This window comes from Podarcis liolepis, assembly GCF_965112155.1.
Source record: "Podarcis liolepis genome assembly, chromosome: 2".
Classification (NCBI taxonomy): domain Eukaryota; kingdom Metazoa; phylum Chordata; class Lepidosauria; order Squamata; family Lacertidae; genus Podarcis; species Podarcis liolepis.
This window is the reverse complement of record NC_139555.1, coordinates 50,679,179-50,696,781: the sequence shown is the minus strand read 5'-3', so window position 1 is coordinate 50,696,781 and position 17,603 is coordinate 50,679,179. Positions and strand designations below refer to the sequence as shown.

General features: G+C 47.2%; 1 protein-coding gene across 1 annotated transcript in view; it reads left to right on the top strand.

The window, feature by feature from the left end:
* The window catches only part of AFAP1L1 (actin filament associated protein 1 like 1), a 69,162-nt gene extending 53,084 nt beyond the window's left edge, over positions 1–16,078 (top strand). Inside the window, exons 9-19 of the mRNA XM_083481947.1 lie at positions 1,742–1,837; positions 2,003–2,096; positions 2,853–3,005; positions 3,754–3,965; positions 5,719–5,864; positions 6,994–7,072; positions 7,671–7,782; positions 10,275–10,439; positions 12,039–12,217; positions 13,323–13,451; positions 14,454–16,078. Of these exons, the coding sequence (XP_083338073.1) occupies positions 1,742–1,837; positions 2,003–2,096; positions 2,853–3,005; positions 3,754–3,965; positions 5,719–5,864; positions 6,994–7,072; positions 7,671–7,782; positions 10,275–10,439; positions 12,039–12,217; positions 13,323–13,451; positions 14,454–14,477 (1,389 nt within the window). The 3' untranslated portion in view covers positions 14,478–16,078. The remainder of the gene's footprint in view (positions 1–1,741; positions 1,838–2,002; positions 2,097–2,852; positions 3,006–3,753; positions 3,966–5,718; positions 5,865–6,993; positions 7,073–7,670; positions 7,783–10,274; positions 10,440–12,038; positions 12,218–13,322; positions 13,452–14,453) is intronic.
* The last annotated feature ends 1,525 nt before the right edge of the window (positions 16,079–17,603 follow it).

The window sequence follows — 17,603 nt, the reverse complement described above, 5'->3', positions numbered from 1 at the left end:
CAGGGATGCTGGGAATTGTAGTCTCAAAACATCTGGAGGGCTGAGATTGCCTATGCCTGTTCTTGATGGTAGTGTCTCAGAGAAGCTACTGTTCCTGCCTGTCCAGAGTGGGAGAGGGCTTGTGTGTGCGCACGCATGTGTATGCTGCATCACTGATACTTGGCTTTCTCAGTTGCACTTTCTCTTCTCTCCCCTTGCCCACTCCCAAACCTGTGGCCTTCCAATTGACTACAGCTCCCATCATCCCTGTCCACTGGCCAGGCTGGCTGAAGCTCCTGGGAGCTGGGGTCCACTGACATCTGGACACAGTGTGGTGGCAATTTCTAGCTAACAGATGCTAGTGGTTTAAAACAACATTGTGATAACCCCATGCTTGTTCATTCTAATGGCTCTCTGCCATGGATACCAGCAGGTGATCTCCATGAAAGACACATAGATTTAACCCCTCCAGCTCAACTTTGTGGCATAAATGGCAACTCTTTCAATTTGACACACGTCCCTGCTGCCTGCACCTTTCCAGGTTCTCTTTTTGGGATTGATGTTGGAGGTTAAACCGAAGGAAGCACAATGCAACACGCAGGCTAGGTAGTTTGTTATAATGGCAATCTGAGTCCAGGGATTGAAAAGGTCTTGTGCATTTTGTGGTTCAATTTCTTTTCCGTCTTGGCAGAGCAAGTGTACTTTGGCATGAGTACTGTCAGGAACCTCAGGATTTATTAAAACCGTCTATTCCTCCCTGTACTGGTTGTTTTTAGAACTTCTCTGTCTTTGCCCTTGCTCCATATCACTCACTGGCTCAAAGCACTTCCACCCCGCTGGCCTGGGATGCGACTCTTCAGGTCCTCCCTTCCTCAGAAATGTGAATACTCTGTTGGCACTGATCCAATAGGCACTCTGGTGTGCTTGCTAAACCCCACTTGCAGCTGAGAAATTGCAATCTCTGAAATGAGAATACCTGAGCAGATGAATTTAATTCACCCAGACCTGTTCTGAAGCCTGAAGACAACCTATTGCTGAAGGTGAAAGGTGGGAAGTGGGTCTGTTGGAAGAAATAAAAGAGAGTCTGCCTTCCTGTACCCCCAGTCTTCACTTGGGTTTCCTTGGGAAATCTTGTGTCAACATCCATGGCTGAAATGTTACAGAAACCAGAGATAGGAAGAGCAAAAGTCATTGACAACCAGCCAGTAAACTGTCTTGGAAGCTAGTGAGCCTTGAGTTAAATTATTACAAAATACAAAAACTGGCTTTATTTAGGTCAGGGATAATACCCTGCTTCTGTATTCTCAGAGGCCACTTTATTGCATTAAAAAATCCCAGAGAGAGATGAATAGTTAAGGTTGCCGTATAATTCTCTCTCTCCCAGATTGGACATATTTTCTGTCCATTTCCTTATGAGAAGGACTTTTCCCCCCAGCCAGAACTCAGTTTCTTTTTCTAGAAAAATAGCACTGCTTACAAGACGCACGATGGGCAAACATTTTCCCATACCCTTGATTAAAAATTTGGTAGTCTCACCAAGGGGCCGATAGAATAGCTTGCTGGAGTCCAGTTTGGCCCTTTGACTGCGAGTTTTCAGTACTGGAATCTACTGTTTCCCTTCTGTCAGGTAACTGAGACTCGGTGGCACCATTGTTTCTGAGAAGCCATCGCTGGATGGTTTGCAGCAAAGTGAGCTTTCAGTTGCAGCTGATGGGCTACCAGTGTTTCCATTGTTTTGACACTCAACCCTCTCCTCCTGCAGGTGATAAAGGAAGTGAGCAGTCCCAGTGGAGGAGGACTGAGTGGAACAGAAGTTCTTACATCTCCTCTGCTTACATGCAAGGTGGACCATGACAAGGTAGCTTCTCGCTCGGAGCCGAAGTAGGGGTGATGTTCATGAATGAATACAATCAGCGTGCACAGTTTTTCTTTTAGCTGTTATAGGGGGCCTGAGCAGCCAAGGGATTGTGAGTTTAACGCTTTCCCCCCTGCTATGCTCACAACAAAAATCTCCTTTGCCCAGAGGTCATCTCAAGACAAACAGACATCTGACTCGGACAGTGTGGCAACGGCAGAGAACGGCTCTTCCATGGCTCGGAGAGAGGCCCATGAGCAAGGTGAGTCCCTGGTTACTTTCCCCTTCCCCTATGAGCCAGGTGTTGCTTTTGGTTGAGGCAGCAAGAAACGCAGCACTTGGACTAGAGCTCCTGAGAGACCTGGGTTTAAGTCCCTGCTTGACCACAGTGCACACAGGTCTGTGCATCTCAGCCCAACCTACCTCACAGGGTTGTTGTGAAGTGGGAAAGGCCTTAAATGCTGCCCTCAGCTCCTTGGAAAACGGGTGGGAGATAAATGTAACAAATAGATCCTGGGCTTAAAAACCCCAAACCCAGGTTCCATCTTGTGTAACAAAGACCCCTTTTGCTGTTCCCATTGGGTGGGAGCAGAGTTACCATTGTGCCAGAATTGCTAGGTCAGTCGCCCTGCACTTTTCTTTGGGACTAGTGAGTAATGTTGCACATGCTAGTTCTGTAAAAATGGTATTATGAAGGTTAAAGCATTCTGTTTCTGAATTTGCTCTGTGTTGCCGCTATGTTCAGTCGGCTCTTAATACCCATAAGGGAATATTCTAGCCTGTAGGTTCTAGCTGTATTTCAGACCAGTTAGTGTTTTTCATATTTACCCCTTCACCTGACCTCCCTTAGCCTCTTCATGACATTTTACAATCTGTTATGATGAGAGAGAGAAAGAGAGAGTGTGTGTGTTCTGGAGGTACGAGGTCGGGGAGAACAGACCTTTAGTTACCTCACAGTTTCTTTGTTTTGGTCAGATACACCATGTCTTGTTTTAAGCTCTGCTTCTTCTCCCTGTAGGGAAAGGCAAAAAAAGTGGCTTGGCAGACTTGAAAGGCTCTGTAAGTCGAGCAGCCGGGAGGAAAATCACCAGAATAATCAGCTTCTCCAAGAAGAAACCATCCCCTGAGGACACCCAGACATCCTCTACGGAGGAAGACATCCCATGCTGTGGTTTGTACTGGAGCAGGAGGGCAGTTCAAATGCAAACCATTCATTAGCTGGTGACTTAAGAGGGGTCTAGTTGGGCTCCCTTGTCCCAGTTTCCGATTGCACTGTGTTATGTCATACAATACCGCACTGCAGAATGGAGCATGAGAGGTGGGGGGGGGGGTGCTGACTTTTAGCATCGTATAGGGTGCCTCTGAAATTAGAGAGTGCAAAGTCCGCCACTCCAAATATGTTGCCCACCCCCATATCCGATAGTTAAATCTGAATTGTTCGATTGTGCAGTTGTCTTTTCTTACTTATAGGAGTGAATCAGCTACTTTATGGTAAAGACAAGAGCACTGGCATTCATAATCTATTTTATGCTAAAAAAACCACAGTGCAAGGACTCAGCTATAGAGCTGCAAATAAAACATTTTAAGTGTGTTTTAAGTACAGTATATACAATGCAACACTAGATGGAGGTGGTGCGCTTTACAGAAAATTAAATGTGTTTTTTAAAATGCTTTGGGGGGCATTTTCAGTTTTTATATGTTTCTAGATTCCACCCAAGTGACTTGGCTGATACTCATTCAGGCAAACATCTCATTGAGCTAAAGTAATGCTTGGCTCTTGGAACTGATCTTCTGATTTGAAATCTGTCATGCCTAAGCTCATCATTTCCTTGTTTCCTAGAACACAAGATTTAGGCTTTTATTTATCCCATAATGGTCACTGTATTGCTGATCAAATGTCTTTGTGCATCTCCTGGCAGGCTACTTGAATGTTCTGGTTAACCAGTGCTGGAAGGAGCGCTGGTGTCGTTTGAAAGGCAACACCCTCTATTTCCACAAGGACCGGACAGACTTAAGGACCCACGTGAATGCCGTCGTCCTCCGGGGCTGTGAGGTGGCACCAGGACTGGGCCCCAAGCACCCCTTTGCGTTCCGCATCCTTCGCAACGGCCAAGAGGTCTCTGCCTTGGAGGTGAGTGAGGATTCACTCAGGACGGCTCTGCTGAGGAAGCTGCAGTCCCTTTGACAGAGCCTTGATCTGACCAACGACCGGGGTATAGGCAGACAAGGCTGGGCGCCTGGGCATCCTGCAGAACATAGCATTTAAGAGCAATGCCTTGAATGCTGGAAAAACTCTTTAGAGTCCTTCATGTGCGGTACAAAGATACATGAAATTCAGCCTGCGGCAAAGGCGTTTGTTAAAGCAGTATGGATTGTATACAGTCATACCTTGGATCTCGAACACCTTGGCGCCTGAACAAATTGGCTGCTGAATGATCGGAACCCAGAAGTGAGGGTTCCGGTTTTTGAATGTTCTTTTGGAAGCCAAACAACTGATGGGGCTTCCGTGGCTTCCGATTGGCTGCAGGAGTTTCCTGCAGCCAATCAGAAGCTGTGCTTTGGTTTCTGAACGTTTTGGAAGTCAAACGGGCTTCCGGAACAGATTCCATTCGACTTCCAAGGCACAACTGTATTTCACAGCAGCAGAAAATAATTTCTCTTATTTATCATATTAACAGAATTAACCCTACATCATGCTGCTTGTTTCATAAAGTATGATGAAATCTTAAATGCGCCTCAGTTTCACTTAATGCGCTATAACTTCACTTGGACCTTATGGGATCCAAGCAGATATTTGGACATCTGAATGCATATAAAGATCATACTGAAAACATATACATAAAACATGATCTCTAAGCAGACCAAGAGAGAGATTGAGAGCATGCAGTGAAGCAATAGTATTCTTTGGCCACGTGCCCATCTTGATTTATTCATTTCAAATGTGGGCCGAGGTTCTGCCATGCTTTTGCAAAGGCTTCCCCTTGTGGTGCTGTGATAAAAACATCAGCCTGTGTTGAAGGCATATTGACTTGGGACTAAGTCCCACTCAATGCAAGGGGACTTGTTTCTGAATAGATATGCCTAGGATTGCAATATACTCCCCCCCCCTTCACACACCCCCAACTCTGCCTGTGCACTGTCAACCCAAATCACAACCAGTTTTCAGGGTCATGTGGGACAGCCCTGAACAGCCAGATATTCTGGTTGAATATGGATAATAATGGGAAGCTTCCTTATTCAGAGTCAGACCACTGGTCTTTCTAGCTCAGTAATGTCCACACTGACTGGAAGTGGCTCAGCAAGATGCTTCCACTCCCTCCCAGAGATGTAGGGGTTAGACCAAGGGCCTTTTGCATGAAGAGCAAATGCTCTGTGGCTGAGCTGTGGCCCTTCCCAATAATTTGTTGTTAAGTCGATTAGTCGTGTCCAACTCTTTGTGACCCCATGGACCAGAGCACGCCAGGCACTCCTGTCTTCCACTGCCTTCCAGAGTTTGGTCAAATTCACGTTGGTCGCTTCTATAACACTGTCCAACCATCTCATCCTCTTGTCGTCCCCTTCTCCTTGTGCCCTCCATCTTTCCCAACATCAGAGTTCCAATAATACACACAATATATTCAGAATTCGTGTCCTCCCCAGCTTCTTTAGAGACCTTTCACTTACATAGCAGTGTGAGCCTTGCACACACAGGATGCCTTGCAAATATCCCTATGGTGAACAGCACAGCTGTAAATTTGGAAAATGGGGCACGTGGTGTAAAGGAACAATGCGCTCTGGAAAGATATGTCCTTGACCATGTTTCCTTGTGGGAAGAGTGTTGCCTTGGCTGTTGCCCAGAGCAATGTGTGCTTCCTTTCACTTTAAACTATTGTCTTACTCCTCAGGCGAGCAGCTATGAAGACCTGGGGCGCTGGCTTGGGCTCCTGCTGGTTGAAACTGGCTCCCAGACAGCCCCAGAAGCCTTGCATTATGACTATGTGGATGTGGAGAAAATCGCCAACATCATCAATGCTGTGAGACACTCTTACATGTAAGCATTTCTTCCACTAGCGCTCCGTGACGCAGCCAGGTGTGGAAACCACCTTGTCCCCGTCTGCAGGCAAGAGTGCCTGCCTGATGTTCTCCCTGCCCCCAACAGAGCCTCTGAGGATAAAAGTTTCTGTTAAGACCACCTATGCCAGCAACAAATCTGCCAAGACAGATTTTTGGGTGTCTCTAAACCAGGGGTCAGAAACCTAAGGCCCATGGGCCACAAGCAGCCCATGGGGGTCGTTTAACCAGCCCATGAACCCCCGCCACCTGCTTGGGGACCCCCATCAACCCACAGAAAACTTTGCCAACCCCTGCTCTAAACCATGATCCAAATCAAGATGACAACCTGCTAAAATCATACCTGAAAGGACAGAATAGAGTAAGCCATTTAGGCTACTGTGAATGTGAGGCTGAAACAAGCAAGCCTGCGTTCGTGTTTCCTGGTTTATATCATGGGTGTGAATGTGGTGCAAGCGCTAGTTCCACTTTCCAAGACAGGAAGCATAGAAAACCTCACACTCTGCGCCTCAGGCTTAAATGGCCCTTTTGTGTATAAAGAAAAGATGAGCCCATATTGAAACACTCTTACGTATGGAGCAGAGAATTTTAAATATCCAAGCTGTGAGTTTAAAAGATTGATATGGAGCAAACATTCTCGATTTCTATGCTGTTATCTCCATAGCACCAAGGGACATTTCACACACCATGCAACGGCATATCCAGATTTATCAGGGAGTGTATATTTGGCAAGCATCTCAGGCAATCTTGTTTCCTGGATAACTGCAGTCACGCTTAACTTCTTAGATACATACTTAACCTTTTGACTTGATTTGGTTTAGTATAGTATATGTGTTCCACATATCCAACAACATTTTTCAGGTGTGGACCCAATATGATATGTGGAAGGTATCTCCACTCCTGTGTTGCCCCAAATACAGGGCTTGGCAGTACTTTATGATGCAATAGCATCTACCAACCCAACATAGGAGGGCCTGTGTTTGGATTCATTTTGTGAGTGCAGAGGGTGGCAGGAAGAGCTCAATCGTTCTTGCTGGTAAAGACTGTCAGATTTTGCAATCAGTACTAGAGATGTAGAGCATGTTTTGTCTGTTTCTCTGCCTCTTCAGGTGGGCCAGCTCCTCCCTTGAGAACCAAACAGATGCTTCCCGTGTATTATACGATGAAGTCCCCTATGAGAAGGTGGAGGTATTTGAGAAAAGAAAAGCAGAAATGCCATAACCCTCTTCTCTCCCCTGCTTCCTTTCCCTAACAGCACTCTTCTCCCTGCCTGCGGGTGCTTCCAAGTGCTTGGCGACTGACAAACAGTTTTGCCCAAGCAGAGGCACTTGAATTAGCCTCTTTCTCAAGCAGCTATGCTGCACGGGAAGAAACTGGACTTCTTGCTCACACCCATCATTAATTCATTCAATTTTATTTGTACGCTACTTTTCCACAAAAAGAAATGCTCAAAGTGGCTTAAAAACAAAGACATAGGGATGCATTTCAAACAAACACTACAAAAACTATTTCCTCATAACGTAGCAAAAACATAGCATAGCTACAATTTCATAGCATAGCAATACAATGACAATAACAATTTCTTAATAACATATTAATAATATAACAACATACCCCAAAAACCCCACATTCCAATACTATAAATATGAACAACACACAGCATCCAAGAGCAAAAATGTTGTTTCACCTTAATCCTAGAAATACCCTTCCTTTGATGTTGGCCCTCATTGTTGGTCTCCTTGACACCATCTGAAATGATGGCTTCTTTGTGCTTTTCCGTGTGCAGCTGGAAAAGTCAGGGCGGCCGTCGGGGTCCCAGGTGAAGCGCCACGGCTCCTCTTGCAGCGAGAAATCACGCCGTGTGGATCCACAAGTGAAAGTCAAGCGCCATGCGTCAAGTAGGTTTGGATCCTGATGTGGGATGCTTAGGGTGGCTCTCTTATCAGCCGGTTGGAATGGGGAGGGGAAAGACTCCAAGCTGACAATCCCTAAGGAGCCATTTCCAGTGGTGTAAGCTTATACAACACTCAATTGCTGCTTGATGGCTCCACTTCTGTCTCAGTTTTTGCTTTCTCATTATTTGGACAAGGATTGCTAATTTGCAGGCTGGGCCAAAGTCTGGATGGGTTTAATGCACAGTACTATTTGCCTTTGCAGCTTCTCTCTTAGCTGAGGTTCAGGCCTGAAATGGGGAGAACATGGCTGACAGAGGAAGAGCCTCTGTTTGTTGGCAGGACCTGTGCTTTGAATGCAGTAGGTCTCAAGCTCAGTCAAAATGAGTGCTTCTCCTTTTGGAGCTGCGTCAAAACTGATTCTGTGATCTCCACCCCATTCCCCTTTGCAGGTCAAAATTGTTGTTAACAGGAACTGATCGGAGCTTTACCAGATAGCAATGGCCCTGAACATGTACGATCAGCACTGTGTTACACACACATGCACACCCTGCTGGTCTTTCCCAATGCTGCTCAGAGGCTGCTAATAGCCTTGCAAGAACTACCAGCCAAATGGGCGAGGGAAACTGCTTCACACTGATAAAACATTTCATCAGCTTTTTGTACCTCTTGGGAGTCCAGGCCCCTGTTTTGACATGCCGTTCTGACAACCCAAAACAGCCAAACCTAAGGGAAATAGAATTGCTGGCTTTTGAGCACAGCTGTAGTTGGATCCTTTACCTCTCCAAGTTGGGTTGGAGGGAAAATAAATCCTTGTCTGAAACCATGGAGAGCTGCTGTCACACTAGACAATACAGACTTAGATGGACCCAATGGCCTGACTCAGTAAACGGCAGCTTCTAAGTCCTAACCTGCCCACATTTCTTATTGAGAAGGGGGAGGTCTCAATAGAAAATTTGGTGTACAGTCAGACCTTGGTTCTCGAACGTAATCCATTCTGGAAGTCAGTTCAACTCCCAAAACCATTCGAAAACCAAGGCGCTGCTTCTGATTGGCTGCAGGAGTTCCCTGCACTCATGCGGAAGCCATGTCAGACATTCGGGTTCCAAAGAACAGTTTAAAAACTTGCTTCTGGGCTTCTGGCGTTCAGGAGCCAAAACGTATGAGTACCAAGGCGTTCGAGAACCAAGGTACGACTGTACTGGCAGTGTTTCCCATTTGTAGCTACTGCTTCTGAATACACATGTTTATGATTGCAGAGATGGGTCTCCTTCCTTCTGTGAAAACTGTTCTCTGCACAGAGCAGGGTTGGGGAACCTCTGGCCCAGGAAGCCAAATGCAGTACTCCAGGCCTCTCTCTCTCTCTCTCTCTCTCTCTCTCTCTCTCTCTCTCTCTCTCACCCCCCCCCCAGGCCTCTCCTCAGGCCACATCCTTCACTGGCTCTGCATTGCACCTTTTGTGAGTGTTTTTTGCACAGCTGGAGTATGACCTTGAATTCTTATAGTGATTCTTGTTTTCCTGCATGAAGGATAGAAAAAGGTGTTTGTGTGTATGTGTAAAAATTAACCTGATGTACAAAGACAACATCCACATTTGTTGTTCTACCCACTTTGCTTCTGCCCGCCCCCACCCCCCTTGAAGGTTATCCAAAAGGGAACATGGCCCATTGGCTGCAAAAGGTTCCTTGACCTTGTTAGAGAATCCCAAGTTTCTTTTTAGACTCTCCTATGATGCTCCAGGAACATTGAGCTGAATCCATCTTAGATTCCTGTATGAAAAGTGAGGTTATAAAGAACCAGGCAGAGGGCCTTCTCGGTAGTGGCACTTGCCATGTGGAATGTCCTATCATCAGATGACAAAGGGATAAATAATTATATGGCCTCCCGTAGACATCTGGGGAAGCTTTTGATGTGTGGTGTTCTGTTGTATTTTTGTGTATTCTGTTGGAAGCCGCCAAGAGTGGCTGGGGCAATCAGATGGGCAGGGACCAAATTATTATTATTATTATTATTATTATTATTATTATTATTATTAGCTCCCTCTGAAGTTTGAGCTACAAGAACACCATGTTCCACTTAATTATTTTGTTTTGCACAGGCAGCTCTCCAGTGGCTATAAATTGTAACTGTATCAATACAGTTTAAATCAATTTTACAAGAATGCCAAGCTTTGCTGGAAGTCTTAGCAGCTCCCGTTCATAATTGGATGTGCGCTTGTGCTCCCATAAGCCACTTCTCCTGTGCCAGCAATATTAATAATCAGCAATCTCTGGGCAGCACTGCAGAGGCTGTGTTGGGAAAGCAGATGTCTTGGTTCTTGACTGTTGGTTCAGTTTCATTTCAGACCACAGTCTGGTGTTGTGCATCTTTGAGCTTGTTCAGCCCTGAGCTTGCATTTAAAATTATCTGCTGTCAAGGCAGAGCTAAACAAAAAACCCTCTCATCTCAGGTGCCTAACAGAGGGCTGTTTCTCTTAACTCATCCCCTTCCCCTTGCAGATGCCAATAACTACAAGTACGGCAAGAACCGTGCTGAGGAAGATGCCAGGAGGTTCCTGACTGAGAAGGACAAACTGGAGAAAGAGAAAGCTTCTATCCGGAATGAACTGATGGGCCTGCGGAAGGAAAAGCGGGAGCTCCGAGAGGCTATGAAGGGAAGCTCAGGTATATGGCCCTGCTGGAGAAGCAAGTGAGCCAGTGTGAGAGAGCCAGTGTGGTGTAGTGGTTAAGAGCGGTAGTCTCGTAATCTGGTGAACCGGGTTCGTGTCTCCGCTCCTCCACATGCAGCTGCTGGGTGACCTTGGGCCAGTCACACTTCTTTGAAGTCTCTCAGCCCCTCTCACCTCACAGAGTGCTTGTTGTGGGGGAGGAAGGAAAAGGAGAATGTTGGCCGCTTTGAGACTCCTTCGGGTAGTGATAAAGCGGGATATCAAATCCAAACTCCTCCTCCAAACTCCTCACCCCTGGCCATTTTGCACAGAAACCTCTCTCCTGAGCTGCATTTACCTCCCACATACAGTCCAGTATATTGGGCCGGATTAAGTCCTTTAGAGACCCTAAGCACTTAAAATATTTTAGTGCCCCCATGTATATCTATTTCAAAATATAAACAACAATAAACTGTAAAATAAAATTTTATTTTTTGAAATGAATGAAACCCAAAGATGGAAAATGTTTATTTTTGTACGCTTCCACTTTGTTGATATTTGAAAATTTTGCCAACTTCTGTTTAGTGAATTTGCAGGTGGGGACGCACCCTCTTGTCGTCGTCCTCCTCCTCAGACTGCAAAATGTGTTGGGCCAGTAGAACGCTGAGCCCACAGTGGCCTTGGCTAAAGCACCTGCCCCTTTATCCTAGGACTCCTTGCAGTTAGGTACCAAAGGAGGTCTCTGTTATTCCTGATGAAAGAGGATGGCTGCTGATAAAGAAGGCCAACATAGGAGGCATTTGTTGCAAAATACAGTGGTACCTTGGGTTAGGTACTTAATTCGTTCCAGAGGTCCATACTTAACCTGAAACTGTTCTTAACCTGAAGCACCACTTTAGCTAATGGGGCCTCCTGCTGCCGTCGTGCCGCCACAGCAGCATGATTTCTATTCTCATCCTGAAGCAAAGTTCTTAACCCAAGGTACTATTTCTGGGTTAGCGGAGTCTGTAACCTGAAGCATATGTAACCTGAAGTGTATGTAACCTGAGGTACCTACCACTGTATTTGCCTCAATAGCAACATCAAACCTGCTGTGTAGTTTTGCATCTTACTTCTCAGCCCTGACGTGTCCTGTGCTGGATATATCTCTAATATCGGGTACTTATGAAACCCATTTTTCCCCTCTCAGCACTGGCAGCTTAGCAATAGCTTCAAATTAGCCACAGAAACAGTTGCAGGCTCCTTCCGCAGAGGAAAGCCCAGGCGCGCCATCTACTGGAAGAATAATTCTTGTAATGGAAATTGCACAGCTAATTGCCTGGAAGCTGGCAGAATCCAGGTCTTTTCGTCCTTACTGCTTTTGATGCGTTGCAGATAATGTGAAGAACGTGAGCTGCCTTGCCTCTCGTGGACATGTTAAGAAAGAGGCGTCAGCTTCTGAGAACGTTGACCCAGTTCCTGTTTCCCACATGTCTCCTCGGAGGTGGGATTGGGCGGGGGTGAAATTCCCTTCGCCTTTGCCCACCCTCCCACTTTCTCTAAGCTCCCTGACATGTGTCCCTTCTCCAAGCCTGTGGCCACAGGCTGACCTTGCTCCCATGTGTCTGTTAAACAGGGAAAGACCTGAAAGAGCTGGAGCATCGTGTTGCGGCCCTGGAGGATCACTGCAAAGCCAACGAGGCCAGGCGCGTGGACCTTGAGCTCAAGCTCACGGAGGTGAAAGACAGGCTGAAGCAGTCTCTGGCAGGAGGGCCGGCTCTGGGGCTGACTGTGACCAGCAAAGCTGAAAACAAGGTGAGGAGGTGACAGCTGCTTCCTCTTTCTGCCTTGGACGGTTAGGGCTGCTTCAGTCGATGATAGTTTCCCACATAAGCGTAGAACAAAAATGGGCACACACAGAAGCCCAGGGAGCCAGGATTATTGGAACACAGGAAGGTGGCTTCTGCTGAGTCAGACCACCAGTCTGCCTAGTTATGTATTGTCTATAGCAGGCTTCCTCAACCTCGGCCCCCCAGATGTTTTGAGACTACAATTCCCACCTTCCCTGACCACCGGTCCTGCTAGCTAGGGATCATGGGAGTTGTAGGACTATTGGGGGCTGTCTGGGGTTTCAGAAAGGGATGTCTCCCTGTCTTACTTGGAGATGTCAGGGATTGAACCAAGGATCCTCTGAATGCAAAGGAGCTTGCCCTACCCTTCTCAGTAATTGCTGAACCTAACCTTGATAGGGGTGCCCAGGGGATCATAGAATTGTAGAGTTGAAAGGGACCCTGAGGGTCATCTAGCCCAACCCCCTCAGCCTTGCTCCCAGCCCCAGAGAAAGAGGATACAAAGCGTACTTATTTAAGGCATGCATTTATCACTCCTCCCAGGATGACTGCCAGAATGATAATACACAATGGGGAAACAAGTGGAACAGCAGAGCAAAGGGCAATCCGTTCACAGCAGGGGTAGCCAGTGTGGTGTTTTCGTGATGATACTGGACTGCAAATCAGTTCTAGCAGCATGGACCAGGGTTAGGGATGATGGAACTTGCAGTCCAACAACATCTGGAGGGGGCACCATGACGGCTGGGCCTGGTTAACAGTAAGTCTTGTGTAAAAAGAAATCCAACAGCTGAAAAGTGCCTCCTCTTCCTTGCTTGCTTTCCACCGAACCTCAGAAGACAGGGGCCAGCTCCACAAGGGCCTCTAAAGATTGTCTTCATCGACAGGTAGATTGGTGTGAGAGAAGGCAACCCATCCTACTTAGCTTTCCACCCCTGTTTTCTCTTTCACAGAGGCCATTAATGCCGCCCAAAATACATTTTAGCAGTAGAACCTGGTTTCTCTAGTATCTCCCCCTGCTTGAGTCTCTGAACAACTTCTCAAGAACAACTTCTTGTTACGTTTCTTTGCAGGAGCCTGTGCCCCAGTCAAGTGGAAGCCAACCTGAGCACTTGGTCCCGGTTAACTGCGCAGCGGAAATGAGGAAGCGAAGCCCCTCCCTCCTTCCTGCCCACAAGGGGAATGTGCTGCAGAAGGCCAAGGTACAGCCGGCTCTGCTCTGCTCCCCTAGCTGGGCGCCAGCATTATACTCCCTCTTCATTGCCTCTCCCAATATCTTCAAGACTCACACAGGGGTTGGGAACATCAGGCCTGGGGGCCAAATGCAGCCCTCTTTATCTGGCCCTTGAGACCCTTCCCCAGTGGCGTAGCATGGGTTGTCAGCACCCGGGGCAAGGCAAGTAATTTGCGCCCCCTAACCCGTGGATTTGCGCCCCCTAACCCGTGGATTTGCGCCCCCTAACCCTAACCCCCAGGTGTTGCGCCCAGTGCGGCCAGCCCCCCCCTGCACCCCCCACGCTATGCCACTGCCCTTCCCAGGCCACACCTGCTTTGCACAGGCTACACCTCTCATAAGCCTTGCTCCTCATCGATCTTGGGTGTTTTTCCTTGGCTGGGATGTGTCTCCAAACTCTGATAATGCCTCTGGAAGGTGAAGAGGCATGTTTGAACGTGTGTAGAAACAAAGCAATTTACTGTGCAAAGGTAAAATTCGCGTGCACTGCTCTGTCCATTTTTGTCTCTGGCCTGGCCCACCACCAGCATGCCGCCCCCAGTAGGCTGCCCAGAAGGGATTGTGGCCCCCAGGCTGATCCTAGTGGAACCTAAATTCTTTGACAAGGGTGTTGTGGCATATATATCATATGTTAGTGTGTACTACAGAGTGTAAACTGCAGTTGCCCTTAAGCGTAGAATCTTCCTTTCACAATTTCCCAGCACAGAGGCCTGATCTGGATGGGGGCCTTGGTGGGGGGAATCCTAACCCTGCTGCAGTCCTGATCCAGATCTTCCCCTCTCCTGGTCTGCTCCAGCGATTTGTAAAAGTTAAATCCTGCAATTAATGGCAAACCACAAGACTCATTGGAACCGGGCCCCAAACCTCCAGAACCCCACTTTGGAACCAGGGCTCAGCAGTCTCTTTCTAGCCTTCATATCTCCTTTGCAACCCAGGACTCATCAGCTCCGCTATTTCTCCCTCTTTCTAGGAATGGGAAATGAAGAAATCATAAAAGGGCCTCCATCTCCGGGAAGAACCCCTCTTGAGCATTGGGACACATTTGGGACAGGCTAGAGCAGTGCAAGAGCCTCTCATCCCTCAAGGAAACTGCAGAAGGATGCTGGGGGACTTGGTTCTTCAGCAGGGAGAGCACCCACCCTCCTGCAAATGAAGGATTACCAAACAAAACTGATGTGGGTGAAAGGGGAGGGAAGGGGGAGTTTGGGAAGCAGGGTGGGTAAGGGAAATCCTTTCAAGGATGTTGGGTTTTTTAAGTGTGTCCTCAGAATTCTCCTCTTTGAGTGGCCTGTGAGGAGCACCTCAAATAGATCTGGCATGCCAGCTGTCTAGATTTTGCTCTTGGTTAATGAAATTAGCGAAGAGCCATTAAAAAATTGGAACGTAGATACTTTGGTCTGGTGGGGAGAGATGATGATGATATGGTTCGGAGATCCTCACTCATTCATGTCAGCCAAAGACCTTGGGCAAGTCACTTCTTCACCTTTCTTGCTGCAGCTCCTCTCTTGTGTTGGAAACCAGGTGAGCGTTCCTCACCACAAGGAAACGAGGCATGACACACAGAAGTGCCTTGCAATTGATTCTGTCGAAAGATGCTCTTTGCAGCCCTTGACACTGTCAGCCTGCTTCCCTGTCCTGCTCTCTGCCAAACCAGATCAAGGCTGGTTGACTTAGGCCCAGAGGCAAGGGCCGAACAGGGAGAAGACATTGTCCACGTGGTGGTTGAATTTAAATCTCAGGGCTTTTCATATTGACCTGTGCCGGAGCACTCCTGTCAACTTCTGTAGTCTCTCCCAGGCTGTCATTTAAGCTTTTAAAATGTGTTGGAGAAGATCAATAGCTTCAGGACGGCAAGGAGTAATATCGCCTGCCCCCCCCGCCCGACAGACTCTAAAAGTGCCCAAGTGTTGTAACAGATCCATTTGCCCACTCCCCCGCCTTTGCTGCACAGCAGAGCTAGACTCGCACTTGCAAGTGAGAAAGGAGAGTGAATAAATGGATTGATGTGGCTAGAGAAATGGCTTCTGCAAAAAATAATAATCCCTGTTGCAGGGCTATTTTATTTCTTTAAGGGTGCTGTCTCTGGTCAGCAGAACAGTGGCTGAAGACTTTTCCCTTTCTGCGAATCAGCCACTAGAAGACAGTATGTGCACGCACTAAATAACAGACATTATGCTGCCATTTCTAAAAATCTTTCTCTCCGATCACGGGTGGGATGGGTGGGAGAGTGTTTTGGGTGGGTCTTGTTTCTGCAGTGTGGGGAGCCCAGCTGCGTTCATGTGTATAAGGTCTCTGGCCAGTTTCAGGCCTGCTTCATTCATGGAATACAAAATCTAAAACTTGAGACCTTCAGAAGAGGCCCCAAGGTGAACCCTACAGCAAACGCAGTGATCCTCTTTGCTGTGTCATTCCAACAGACCAGAAGCTGTAGCGACCTACTTTTCTTTTATAGGGGGAGATGGGTAGGATGCTTATCTCTTTGTGGGTGCATATTGTGGCATACATTTTTACTATTTAAGATTTGTCTGCACTTTAAGATCTGGATCCCCTCCCTCTGCTGTCCCCCCCCCCAATAAAATATGATCTTTGTACAGAGCTGTATGTGTTCGTTTTTTCTTCTAAATTTCAAGGCAGTTTTGGGTTGTAAACATAGAAGTTGCAGCAACATGCGTGTTACTTATGGTTCACGTAGAAATGTATATGCATGTATTATCTATCTCCTAGGTTTTGGTAGGAGAGTGGCTGTAATACTTCACAACAACTTTGGCTCCAGCTTGATGCTTCCAAAATGGCGCAAGCTTAAGACAGAATCATGACCTTTTCTGGTTTACAGGGGGATGATATTATCTGTAACTAGAATAGACAAAGTAGAAACTATACCATCTGTATGGGAAGCCTAACCCTTAATCATAAGCATATTGATTTCAACAGAGCAAGGAACCAAGTATAATGCCAGACCCTCCAAGAGTCCCTATTTTCCAGAGGTCTCCCTGATTTAGAGAAGGCATCCCGGCTTCTGATTTGATCCCAGAATGTCCCACTTTTCCTTAAAGGTAAAGGTAAAGGGACCCCTGACCATTAGGCCCCGCCGTGGCCGACTCTGGGGTTGCAGCGCTCATCTTGCTTTATTGGCTAGGGAGCCGGCGTACAGCTTCTGGGTCATGTGGCCAGCATGACTAAGCCGCTTCTGGCGAAACAGAGCAGCGCATGGAAACACCATTTACCTTCCCACTGGAGTGGTACCTATTTATCTACTTGCACTTTGACGTGCTTTCAAACTGCTACGTTGGCAGGACCAGGGACCAAGCAACAGGAGCTCACCCCGTCGCGGGGATTCGACAACCTTCTGATTGACAAGACCTAGGCTCTGTGGTTTAACCCACAGCGCCACCCGCGTCCCACTTTTCCTTAGGATGTCCCTATTTTCATTGGAGAAATGTTGGAGGGCATGGAGTTATTTGACTCCCAAGCTGTCTAAAGGCAATTCTGTAAAGTTAGGGCCACCCAAAATGTTACAAAATAGTGAGCAAGTTTTCCAGTTCTCCCAAAGTCCTCATTATTTTGGATACCTAAAAAGACAGAAGCAGGGCAGGGCGAGGGGACCGGCTTGATGTTGTAGACACTTTAAGATGGTATGTAGGAGGAGATTGTGGGTTGAAACTGGATTAGGTCATGTGGGGGGGTAAATGACAGGGGTGAGGAAAGAGTAGGAAAGTGACTAAATCAGGACAGAAGTCCTAAAGATTGCAATGTAAGCTGTGTACACACTGCATTATTTTTTTCAGGCTCCCGTGTTCTCCCATTGCTGGTGTTGGAAGCAGAGTATACCTGCCATTTGCCACATTAGCCACCTGTATCCTGTACAGTGCTACCTCGGGTTACGAACTTAATTCGTTCCGGAGGTCCATTCTTAACCTGAAACCGTTCTTAATCTGAGGTGCGCTTTCGCTAATGGGGCCTCCTGCTGCTGCCACGCCACTGGCATGCAATTTCCGTCCAGAGTTTGTAACCCGAATTGTTCGTAACCCGAAGCGTTTGTAACCTGAGGTCCCACTGTAGTTTCTTGAAAAGTGATGCTTTTTGGTGTGCTTTCCCTCAAGCCAGCTTCTCTCTGATTTTG